At 35.2% G+C, this 11,969-nt stretch overlaps 1 protein-coding gene across 2 annotated transcripts; it reads right to left on the bottom strand.

Annotated features, from left to right (window-relative positions):
• Window positions 1-3,518: 3,518 nt before the first annotated feature.
• LOC133689839 (syntaxin-32-like) lies at window positions 3,519-7,853 on the bottom strand. 2 transcript variants are annotated; one of them, XM_062109906.1, is made up of 6 exons: window positions 7,690-7,853; window positions 7,263-7,601; window positions 4,979-5,229; window positions 4,695-4,870; window positions 4,262-4,450; window positions 3,519-3,869 (listed from the first exon to the last, which is right to left on the bottom strand). In XM_062109906.1, exons 2-6 carry the CDS (start codon window positions 7,501-7,503, stop codon window positions 3,710-3,712), a joined length of 1,017 nt encoding a protein of 338 aa, XP_061965890.1. In that variant the 5' UTR covers window positions 7,504-7,601; window positions 7,690-7,853; the 3' UTR covers window positions 3,519-3,709. The 2 variants fall into 2 exon arrangements, with proteins under 2 accessions (XP_061965890.1, XP_061965891.1); XM_062109907.1 differs by having other exon boundaries at window positions 7,263-7,503; window positions 7,690-7,852.
• Window positions 7,854-11,969: the final 4,116 nt, after the last annotated feature.

The following is an 11,969-nucleotide window of genomic DNA, read 5'->3' as shown; positions in this document are numbered from 1 at the left end:
ATGTCATATGATGGAGATATGATTTTTCAAAGATGACAATTAAATTCTTCCAGCAAACAGGTTTCGTGAAGAAACGAGTACAAATTACGTTCTGAAGCATCTAAACCGATATCCAAGTTTTTATTTCAGCAATTTAGCTCCTATAAGTCAAAGCTTGAAGATTTTATGCAAGGCTATTTCTCCTTTTTTAGGAAAATAGTTATTGAAATACTTAAATGTAAACAATCTACTTAAGGGAGGATTATTTTGTAAAATAGAGACTAGGGTTTCCTAGGATATAAAAAGAATGAGAGAAGAGAAGGGGGGCAGCCAACCAAGAGGAGAAAAACGCCCCTCTCCTCTAAGAAGCATGAAATTATGCATTCTTCCTTCTTTTTGATTAGTTGCTCAACAAACATGCAAGGCTAAACACTTTTTCTTGGTTGCAAGGAAATGGAAACCTTCGGATTTCAAGAACTGTGAGATTTATTTTACCTTTTCTTTTCAGTTTATATGATGAATATGTTTGTTCTCGAATGCTTATTTTTCCTATGATTTTTTACTTTAATTGCTAGAGCGGACTCTAAGTTATTATTATAGACAATCTATTGCTAAGTTTGATATCAAAACTGGAGTTGTGGTATATGATCTTGTGAAGCAACTAAGTTTAATAATTATGGCGGATCTACGTTATTAATCTTAGGGAGAACATTCAATCAAATCAAATGTAGACTACGAATAGTTATGTTTTCTTGATTAATCAACTTATCTAGTTCTTAAGGCTGTCATTGAATTAAATTACTAGTACGAACACTGTGGTTTTATGATGGTTAGGGTTAGTTATACGGCGGATCCGTTAACTAACCACTGTTAAGAAGAGATAAATATTCAGAATATAAACTCATGTTTCATTTCCATGACCAGTTCTGATTTCTGTAGGTGGATGTGTGCTTGCAACCAAGGTTTGTTCTTTTGATAATTTTCTGATTTTATTAAATTTTGTTTGATAGTTTTCTGTTTTCTTTTGCTTTAACCTAGATAACGTCCAAACCCCCCAAATTGCATATCATCTAGCATAAAAATCTGACTTAAACCTTTCTCGTGGGATCGACCACTTGCTTGCTCTATACTATCTTGTGTGTTGTGTTTGAAGCTAGGGTAATTAATTTGTGCGACCGTGACACTGCAACATTCACTGTAGTCGTTCTTCATCTCCAATTGCACTATTCTCTCTGAACTTTTTTCAAATACAATTTTTTATATTTTTATTTTTTTGATTTTTCACAATGATTTGTAAATACAAAAATAATAGGTAAAAGTGTTGAAAATTATGAAATAGCCAAAATTGGTTAAATAGTGTTGAAAATAAATTGTTTGGGATTTTTGTATTTTTTTTTTTTGAAAATATTTTTTAAAAATAAAGGGTCAAAATTAAAGTATGATAGTAAACATGTCAAATTTTATAAAGGACATAGAGACATTATAGAAGTGTTATAGATGGATTAATGGTTGGGTCTAAGACCTCCAACACGTCTTTCTTTATGGTTGAAACAAAAACAAGCTATAACATCTTGCGCGAGATTGGATATATGCTAACATGTGTGTGTAATTATCCTTACATCAAACTTTGATGTTTGGTTATTACATTACATGGGCAATTGAGAAAGTTAAAGATATGACAAGTCATTTGTAATTAACTCAAGAATGGTAGATGCATGGCTATATAGCAATGATGTTGGCCTAGTCTAATTTATGAGCATAAATAATATGGGTTGCCTATCAACTTTTTAGTAAATAAGAAAATAGTATGAATGGGGTGAATAACAACAATTTATTTCTAGGCCAAGTGACTTGTATCTTGAAGGTAAGGGTTAGGAATTCTAAACACGTGAATAAATGAGTCACTGTGACTTATTTGCATGTTTTAAGGCTTTCAATGAAGCCTATGAATGTATTAAGTACAAGATGCGGTGCATTTTTTCAATATTAGACTCATAAAAACCATCACTATTTGACCAAGGACGAGTATTCACTAGGAAATGTAATGCAATTCACTCAAGAGTATAGACTTAAAATAATTTATTCTACTTCTTATTATGCCAATATAATGGACAAGCAGAATCAACCAAAAACACTAAAATATTCAACATTCAAAAATTAGTTAAAAACAATCCTAAAGCTTGACATGATTCAATGATATAGGCATACAAGATTTCATAAAAGATTGCTTTAAAAACCTTACCATTCATTGTAACTTACTTAGAAAGGCTGCAAAATGTGATATGAATAATAGATATTATTAATCCATTATGCTAGATAAGTTAGAAAATTTGTATAAAAAATTATCAAGAATAAAGGAACAATATATATAAAGGTTACTAAGTTAAATAGTTGCTTTAGCTTCCTCTTACAATAAATCAAGTTTAAATACTATAAATGAAGGATTTGAATTCAAATTCCTTTTACAAATGTAAAACACTTAGTGTCATGGTTATTAGACCTAACTCAGCGTTAGTGTCAAATTCTCTTTTCAAATTCAAGTTAGTGTTGTGTTGACCTTCCCAACCTGTGATATAAACCTTACATTGATCAACCTTCATTTTAGATTTTAAAACTATGATAATAATAATTTTTATCCTTATATTGATCATAATCAACCAAGGTTGATCATCCTAATCTATGACCCAGACCTTGACCTAGATTGACCTCCGAATCAAGTTTGAAAACTATTATAATAACTACTTTTATTTTATATTAACCCAGGTAAACCCAAGTTGACCCTCCAAACATATAACTTGAGCTTTACTTAGCATCAACTCTTGAGCTTTACTTAGCATCAACTCTCGAGTCAGATTTTAAAACTAGGATATTAATCATTTTTGTCCTTACATTGACCTAGATCAACAGTCAACCTTACTCGTGACCCAAGCCTTGCCTCAAGTCAACTCTCAAATCAAGTTTTAAAACTATAATAGTAATCACTTTTATTCATTAACTCGGGTTAACCCATGTCAACACGACTCGTAACCCAAGCCTTGATTGGTGAAATAGACTTTCCCCAAAATCAACTCTCGAATTGAGTTTTAAAACTATCATAATAATTATTTTTATTTTTACATGTCTTAAACAATTTTAAAATTAGAAGATTTTACAATAATATTTTAAAAATAACAAATAATAAATATTATTTCTGAAAATATGTTCCCTACGCACCTCTTATTTTAAAAATACAAAAATTCACTATAAAATTATTTGTTTCTCTTCAACCAAAAATATTTACATCTTCAATGTCTCCTATTCTCCCCCAAAACAGTAACTAAACGCTGCATTACTGTTTGTGATGACCAACGTCTGTCAACGTAAACAGACTTCATGGCAGTGAGGTCCCCAATAAGTCGCTTTAAAAAATAATCAGGATCGCTATTCTGAATATTGCATGGACGCCACTTCAGCCATGAACGGCAGAGAATAACATTTACCAAAATCCACAATCAGCACAAGACCACCCCAGTATCAATGCCAGGAGTGACGGGATCATATAGGAACAATTACACCAAGCCCTATTTTATCATTATTATGCACTTGTTCTCGTTCTTGCATACAAGGATACAAGAAGGATTTCCGGAACAAATTAAGCAGGGTTTGAAGTCAAAACTGTGTAGAGAATAGAGACAAAAAAAAAAACATTGGGAGCAGGAAATACGCTTCCGGTGCATTTTCTTGTATACTCTTATGCCACAAAAAAAACGAAAAACATGAGGAATACAATAAGTACAAGAAATATTTTCATCATCAGCCATCGGTTGGATGAAATACTGTTAAGATACCTGACCAGTTGGCCCTGCGCGCCCTCTACATTTGACAGTGACTCATCCATGTTCTCGTCAATCCTGTGTCAGCAATGCCCTTAGGTGAGTTGTAAATGATTGCTAAATAAACAGTAATAGATTAAACCAATTTCTTTTGCTTTTGCTTTCAGTAAGGATTTTTATTATGTTTTACATTTGTTCCTTTATACTGGTGAATTTTTACTCCTCTCAAACTGCCAATCCCCAATCATAAGATGCATTGGCAGATAGCAGCAGCCAACATACCAGTCATCTTTAAGAAAGACGCAGCCGTGTCTAGGACTTGGAGACACAGAAACTGTTCCCAGTACGAGGAGCTGAAGAGTTCAACTGTCCAGATGATCCTCATGCATCTATTTATGCACAAATACTGAAATACTTGTGCTTAATCAAAGCATCATTTGTAGCAATGGAAACCATAACAAAGAACAAACCTGATTGCCAGCTCTCCTTGCTGAGAAACCATTGTTGCTAGTTGAGTAAAGATGTTGCTCAGCTCATGGATTGTTGACTCCACGTTTTGAAGGGCTTCAGCTCTGCTATGCATGTAACTGTCTTGTAGTGGAACCATTTGCTGTTGCTGCTGTTGCAAAAGCGGCTGGGACTCAACATCTGTCGATTTGCTGCAAAGGAGAAGGGACAATTTTCAGTGGGAAAATAAAGACTCTCTTGTCTATAGACCCACAAAATCTCACATATCAGAATATCAATCAACCCATCCTCACCCAAAAAAAATTCCACATCAAGAATAGAAGGAAATTTCATGAATTGGTACATAAGAAAGAAGAAAAGAAAAAAAAGTTAAGAAAATACGAGGCCATTCCTACTACAACTTCCTAATAGCACAACAAATGCTGTAACTTGTACCTGGGAACTAGCTGGGATGAGGATACAGAAGCATTGGCCCATGGAGGGGGAGGAGCCTGTGTTGCACTAGCAGCTGTCCTGGAAGTGAGTGGACGCTGACGAACAAAGGGATTTGAAGAGTCTTTTGAAGCAGTGGAAGAAAACAATTGCCTTCGGTTCTCATGAACCTTTAGATTCTGTACATTTACATAAAATTCAAGACATCAACAATACATTACAATACCAAAAATCCTGATTATGGAATCTTGAGCTGCTTCACGTGTTAGATGCAACTTTCAATTTACCTCTGTCCGCGTTGTGAGGACTTCTTTAAACTCCTTTGTAGCAGTCATCAAGCGATTCTTTAGGTTATCTACAACTGTGGTTGAATGAGTTGTAGTATCACTTGAGATGTTTCCGCTTTCATTCTGGGAGTTGCAAAGGAGTTGGAGGTCTACTACAGCTGCATTAAGTGCAGTAATATCTTGTTTTATAACTGCTGTCAACTCTTGGATCTCCAGAGTTGGATCATCAAACACCGATGTTCTTTTCGCCACTGATCAAAATGCAAGAAATATTAATGCTAAACATTTTTTTGGCTTCATTAGATTATTACAAGTCAATTCCAACCTCAAAATGGCTATATTGTTTTCAAACTCAGTCTGTAAACATTGAATGTAAAGTAATTCATTGTTTTAGATCCAAGCAATGGAATGACCGATTGCTAAAATAGACTGAAAAACACAGAAAAGGTAAGAGAGATCTAGCACAACAAAAACTCATCATATAATCACAAATTTCCATAAAACTGACATAATAAAGGGTTGCATTTGTAGAATTCCTGGTGTAAGAAGATATCAAACAATGAACGGAAAAATGAAAAGACTTACAAATCAACATCCATTTCAATGGTTTCAATTCCTAAAATTTTGTTGCAGCTACCATCAAGGTGATGAGGTCTGATTATCATATTCAATCGGTAGTTTTAGATACCTTCTGACAATTTTCCACATGCAACACTCTATATTTCCAGGAGGTGTACTGCTCTCCCCCATGGCTCTCCCAGTCAGAATAATGATTTGTTTAATTCAAAACTTAAGAACAACTTAACTTCTCTTATTTATGGAAATTTACAAAGTTATATGAGAAACAGAGGAACTACCAATAAGATGTGAAACTCTAATAGTTGCAACCATACCCGTGTACTAATTATTTCCAGGTTCTGTTTTTGCTGAGAAGAGAATTCATGAATAAGGATTGAGGAAATAAGTAAAACAAAATTACAAAGTAAATACAACAGAGAAATTCAATATCATTGACAATCCACCAGACACTTCTGGAAAAGCCCTCAAGAAAGAGCACCATAAGGGTGGCAAGAAAACTGTCTTCTCACAATAAATGCTTCCCGAGAGTAGTTCTTGAAGATTCTCAAATTCAATTCTATCCACATACTCCCAAAATCTCCAAAAAAACTCAATTTCCAAGCACTAGCAATCATTGATACAAAGTCACCTCCATTTTTCATTGGAACAAAAACAAAAGAAGAGACTAATAAAAGATGGGGATCAAGATGACAATACTTACATAATGAGCCTAAATTAGATAAGATTGAAACTCATGTAAGTAAAATAAGAGGAATATGATAATTCTCACTAAGAATCAGTATAACAAAGCTGCCTTCTCATTATATTCACCTTCGTCAACTTCTTCCCACTCCTATGAACTGAAAACCTTCAAAATATGCCACGTTAAGTAATTTGAACCTTAAAATTATGTAAATGTTCTACTAGGAAGCATAAACCATGCATCAAACTAACACCTGAAGAAAGTGGAAAGAGCAACTGATCAGCTGATGCACTTTGGTTTGGTCTGAGTTGCCACAATATCCTTGTACCACTCCTATATTTTTATTTGGAAGATTCTTTCCCGAATGCGGGACATTTTCAATAAAGAACATTAAATTTATTGATTACACTTTCCAAATTAACAAACAATAATCTTAGTCTAAGACTATGAATAATAAAGGAAAAATATTTGTAACAATATTTTAATTATGTATTTTCTAAATCACATTTGGCAAAACACATTTCTTTTCTTGTCATACAAACATTTTTTTCTTTTGTAAAGGACCAAGAATTGAAAAATAACAAAGACGATAGCATTCAAAGATAGATAGAAAGAATGAAAAAACAACCACCATGCGAGAAACAGTTACCAATTTTTCTGAACATGTGCTAACTCCCTTCCAAAAAGAAATAATAATAATAATAATAATAATAGCAGCGACAAAAACTTATCCTTAAGAAATCTCTATGGATAAACACAAGATATTCGGATCCTCAAACTGCGAAGAACAAAGCTCCAGCCCTCGTACTTGCTCTAGGAATGAATAGAATTATTGTTTTACACCAGCGATGAAGCGATGAAGTGAATTTTACTAATCTTGTGTTTTAAGAATGTACCAAATTCTTTATTCAATCATTACCATTACATCACCATTACCATTGCCACAACACGATATTACTCACATCAATTATTAATCATCAAAATCATATAAATTGAGGACAAAAAGAGAAGGAAGTAGCTCACGTTTTGCCAGCTTCGCCAGCTTCTGAGATGTCTGGTGGATCCCATACCCGATCATGGATGCTCTTTTATTAAATTCGGATTGAATCACCACAGCAGATCGCGTAGCATCCGGCTTCGTGCTGCTACCGGTACTGGATGATGCCGCATTGCTCGCCGATGAGAACGATTTCTTTAGCCTCTCTGCTACACTCAGAAACTCTTGTGTCCGGTCCCGATAGGATGTTTTTACCGGCGGCATCATCTAATTTTTACAAAAGAAAAATAATAATTCTAGTTTATTATAATCTCGAAACCCTAAATTGAGGATTGATTGGGTTGTCTGTGAAACGGCAAGAGATGCTGCGTTGGGGAAGACAAAGCAGGACAAATTGTAAATAGGGGTAGAATTGAGGAAGATTATAAAACGTAAAAGGAAAGAGTGACTGACCGTTTGCTCAAAGCGAGAGGAGATCTAGATCTACCTCATCAAATTCTTTTCTTTCTTTCTTTCTTTCTGCTGTCCAGTTTGGGTGCAACTGCAAAATTAAAACGCACAGTTTTAAGCTCCGACTGGTTTTACGACATCGTTCAGAGGTATAGCGTTAGCTAAAATCTTAATAAGAAATGGTTAAAAAGTGGGACATGCTGCGTCCAATTTTGAATACTTGTTTTGATAACCATTATTCTAGTTCTTTTTTCTCAAAAAAAATAATAATTAAAATTATATATTGAGAATCAATAATTTTAATAACCAGTCCATCACTGGACTTGATGACTGCGCTTTGATGCAGGCAATTGATTGTGTTGTTGTTACCACCGATTGTTGCGGAAAAAAGCACAAATTGTTTTTGGAAAGTTAGTATTATCAAAATATAAATCAAACGAAGGAGTTTATGCTGGAAAATTTTGCAGCAAGCAGTTGATACTAGTATCGCCATTAGTTTTCAACCTTTGTACATGTGTATGCAATTCTATTTACAGGAGAAGTCTTACCCTTTAATTTTAACCTAATAGGCTTTGAATCCTGAGCTAGTGTTATATTAGCTGACCCGTGTTACAGATTTTGGTATAAAAAATATTAAAAATATATATATATTTTTTAATATATATATATATATATAATATTCATCTAATTAGTTCGAGTAAATTTAATAAATTTTATTAATTTAATAATAATATTAGAAAATAAGATATCAACAATGATGGGTCATGGTTTCCTTAAACCTCCCCCATTTAAAGGTCATCCCACAAGAATCATAACTTAAAATGGGACCATACCTTTGTTGGTGCCCACCCCTAGGTTAGGTCGTGGCATGCCCACGCCCAACTCCAAATTGGATAAAGGCGCGTCTATGCCCAACCCCACATTGACCAAGGAAGCGCCCGTGCTAAACTCCACGTTGGGTTATGAGGGGGTCAGCGCCCAATCCCCTACTGGGTCAAGGACGCAGCTGCGCCCAACTCCACGTTGGGCTATAGCATATCTGTCCCTGACCATTCTTGAGTGCAATCACAAGGTGAACCTAATTCCTTCTGAGCTTAGTGTGTGAATAGAACCCAACACCCCTCAAGTTGAATGCATGGCTGAAAGGTAACTTCATACTAAGGGGTCTGGGTTAGTAATTATGATACCCATCACATCCTATTAAATACGAACAAGCAATCCATACTTATATTAATTAGATGTGATGATACGAGCAATAAAATAATATTATCTTACTAGTACAAGATTACATTTCTACCCCTCCTACATTGCATGAAGGAGGTCAAGTCAGGTAATATAAAACAGGATGGTAATATACAGAAAGGGGTTCGAAACCTTATATATTATGAGACATAAACACACTTGTTCTTCTTCTACCTGAATTCTACATCTTCTTCCCTTCCTCTTCTCTATCTTCATAAAAGCTCATTAATATCTTTATTAATGTCATTTTACCACATAAAAATACCTCGTACTAACTTGATTTTTGGAGGGTCCCCCATCAACACCCTCAGGGGTCTCTATGGAACTTTATGCATGTATTTATTCCAAAAGAATTTCACACCCTCTTAGGAGATCCATTAAAGAAGAAGCCAGAAGTGAAGGTCATAGAACATACTGTGAATGACGTACAATGATCTCTAGGAGCAATTCATTCCAGAATATCCCCTGTGATTTTTGTATCCTCATCAGTTGGCGTCATCTGTGGGAACCTTTACAAAAACCTAATTACTTCTCCAGCAAGAAACTAAGCTTAGACATATGATTCCATCTATTACACCAACATGGCAGATCCATACACGCTAAGGCATATCACAGATGCCAACATTGCTGCTGGTACGTCCGCCCAACCTCAGATTGAAAAGATGGTTGAGCAAATACGTTTGCTCTCTAAAGAGGTTGTCAGATTGAGAGGACAGCTCACGGTCCTTAACCAACTCACAATGTCCTAGCACACATCATATCACGTCAGCCATAAAAAAACCCCTGTAACCCAAAGACGCCTCAGTTATGCAGAAGGATATGGGCAGAATAAAGAGGAACCACCTAGACATTGTTCTCGTAGTCCAACTCGAGAACATTCACATCGTCCCACGGTACCAGTGAGAAGTGAACATTCTCATAAAGTTCAAACTAGCCACCGTGGGAGAAAAAGAGTTCATCACTCCCACTGTTCCATGTTAGATACCTTCAGTTCATCTGATTCACACCAAGAATGATCTAGAAGAAGGGATAAGGAGAACTCACAGCATCACCAACCTACCCACCAGTACCAAATGGAAGGCTCCCCACTGTCCAAGAGAGTTCTGGAAGTCAAAGTGTCTAAAGAGTATTTATCCGCGAAGATGAACCTGGACAAATATGATTGTAACATCCCCCATTTCTGGGATAAAACCACAATCTCATGTCAATAGAAAAACAGAGTAGTTAAATTTTTTTTATATGTACATATTCACGGTCTTCGTGTTAACATCTACCGGAAATTTCAACGGAGTCCCCCGTATACCGGAAGGTCCCAATTTACCGACATGTAACCTGTTTATACTTCTAACAGTTCGCATTTCATAACTTAATTTCCGACCCAGTCAGCCTGGGTTTCAATTCCACAATTATACTCACACCTATCAACCATAATATTTATGATATGCATGATATAACAAAAATATCATTATGGATGGATAATTTAAATAAATATAAATTCATAGACATGAAATATGGTTATATAAACTACAACGTTAAATTCATCCGATCAAGTTTAAACATTTATTATACAAATTAAGTTATACAACCATTTTCATGTTTACAAAATACAAGGGTATACTCCCTAGAACCTAGACTTCAAAAAGGGAACATAAGCTAGGATCTACTCCTGTCGTGCATGCGATGATCCTGAAATAAAATACATATTATTGCAAGGTGAATATTTCCATAAATATAACAATATGAATATCTAATAATTTCAACAGGGCAACATGCATTCATATTTCATTTATTTCTCCCTTCTAGTTTTTTTATTTATTTAAAATCTCTTCCTTATTCAACTATTAATAATCGTTCCCTCTGCCGTTATCAACCTTCATTCCAGACATCAACGTGATTACTTTTGCTTATCCCATTACCGATACCAATTTCACTGGTATCGTCATCACCACCCCATAGGAGTCGATATAAGGCGATCCCTTTACCCGGAATCCTATATACACTAAATGTATGCTGGCCATTCCATGGTGATCCCTTTACCCGGGATCCTAACATACACTGAATGTATGTTAGCCAATACATGGAGATCCCCTTACCCGGGATCCTAACATACACTCCCAGGATCCTAACATACACTCAATGTATGCTAGACAATACATGGTGATCCCCTTACCCGGGATCCTAACATACACTAAATGTATGCTGGCCATTCCATGGTGATCCCCTTACCCGGGATTCTAACATACACTGAATGTATGTTAACCAATACGTGGAGATCCCCTTACCCGGGATCCTAACATACACTAAATGTATGCTAGCCAATACAGGGTGATCCCCTTACCCGGGATCCTAACATACACTTAATATATGCTAGTTTATGCCTCAAATCACACTTCTCATATTTTCCTTTTTCAGTAATAATTTCATCACTTGGCAATTCACATAACAACTTTTCACCTTGAATACACATACATTCAGTAATTCACATTTCACATCAAAATATATTAAATCATGGAATTTAACTAGGAAGCATAGGTGTGAATCACCTACCTGCAATAGAAGCTCTACTCGTGCTCCCCTGCTACTACTGTTGCACCACGTCTGTGGTCCCTCCTGCAAATCACAAGTTTATCTTATAAATGTTCCTCACTCAAGGATATGTTTTATAATAACCATATCAACAACCAATAAGTCTTTCTTTCAGTCATTTCTTAGTACTTTATGTTTTTCTCATTTCACTCATTATTACTGTCGTTCTTTGTCCAATCCTAGTTATCATTCCTTTCTTTATATTTGGACTTTCATTGTCCAACTGTTACTGCTTCCTCTTTGAACTGTTACTATCTGACCTCTCCTTAGATTTTTAACTATATCTGGAGTTATAGAACTCCGATTCAAGCGAAATTTATGGTGTTGGAAAGGTAAGACATAAGGCTACAAGTTCTATGTTTTGGGAAGAACCCAGTTCTGCCATTAAGGTAGTCAAAATTGCTCATTAACAAACGTTTGGATTGTTACTGTCCAACTGTTACTGTCCATTTTTG

Source organism: Populus nigra, chromosome 3, assembly GCF_951802175.1.
Source record: "Populus nigra chromosome 3, ddPopNigr1.1, whole genome shotgun sequence".
Classification (NCBI taxonomy): Eukaryota; Viridiplantae; Streptophyta; class Magnoliopsida; order Malpighiales; family Salicaceae; genus Populus; species Populus nigra.
This window is presented reverse-complemented; position numbering and strand designations above follow the sequence as displayed.

Coding starts and splice junctions, on each gene's coding strand:
- LOC133689839 (XM_062109906.1), bottom strand. CDS start 7,503: ATGATGCCGCCGGTAAAAACATCCTATCGGGACCGGACACAAGAGTTT. Junction 4,871..4,978: donor TCCTCACAACGCGGACAGAG/GTAAATTGAAAG, acceptor GTAAATGTACAG/AATCTAAAGGTTCATGAGAA. Junction 3,870..4,261: donor CAAGGAGAGCTGGCAATCAG/GTTTGTTCTTTG, acceptor TTGCTGACACAG/GATTGACGAGAACATGGATG.